Source organism: Pundamilia nyererei, unplaced genomic scaffold, assembly GCF_000239375.1.
Source record: "Pundamilia nyererei isolate P.nyererei 1_Seehausen unplaced genomic scaffold, PunNye1.0 scaffold01099, whole genome shotgun sequence".
NCBI classification, from domain to species: domain Eukaryota; kingdom Metazoa; phylum Chordata; class Actinopteri; order Cichliformes; family Cichlidae; genus Pundamilia; species Pundamilia nyererei.
Genome location: NW_005188500.1, coordinates 920 through 1,614, shown reverse-complemented (window position 1 = coordinate 1,614; position 695 = coordinate 920). Strand labels below are relative to the sequence as shown.

Genomic DNA, 695 nt, shown 5'->3' with positions numbered 1-695 from the left:
ATGTAGTAAGCGACGTACGAAGAACGGGCCCCAGCTCATCATCTTTGAGGAGGACGATGCCATGGGCGCATCAGCTTCATCTTTGGGTTTAAACTCATCTCTTGGCTGCGTCATTGCAATGCACTGTTTCAGAAAAAGAAAAAATAACAGTACAATTTGTGTAATACTTCATCACTGTAGTTTACAGCGAAAACTGATCTTTTACAGGAGGTGCTAACCCTCTGGAGTCAAGGGTATCATTGGCTGTTTTCGACTACTTTTACATTTTACCTTTATATTTCCCCTTTAAAAAAAGTTTTCCTTGCCTTCTTTGTCATTATTCTTTACACAACAACCTCTAATTCTGACATACTGTATTAACATAACTGACCCAAAAACAGAAAATCAGAGTAGTTTAAGGTTATACTTTTCACTATGAAAATCACAAAGACGTTTAGCGATTCTTTCTCATTACTTAATTTCACATTTCTAAAACATATTTACACATTTTACAAACCACATTATATACAACTATTTACATGAAAATGCAGGAAATTCCTCAGGTGGTTTTTGTAAGGTTATTTATAAATTTACTGGTTTTCCCTTCTCCTCAGGTTAAGAGCCTTGGTGTCATCCTACATAGTTCACTTTCCTATAACTCTCACATCAATAATCTCACCCGTTCTGCCTTTTTCCATCTACGCAATACAAACAGA

General features: G+C 36.0%; 1 protein-coding gene across 1 annotated transcript in view; it reads right to left on the bottom strand.

The window, feature by feature from the left end:
• Positions 1 to 114, bottom strand: part of LOC102215071 (NXPE family member 3-like) — a 20,320-nt gene extending 20,206 nt beyond the window's left edge. The window contains exon 1 of the mRNA XM_013908088.1: positions 19 to 114. Coding sequence (XP_013763542.1) covers positions 19 to 114 — 96 coding nt within the window. The remainder of the gene's footprint in view (positions 1 to 18) is intronic.
• Between the last annotated feature and the right edge of the window lie 581 nt (positions 115 to 695).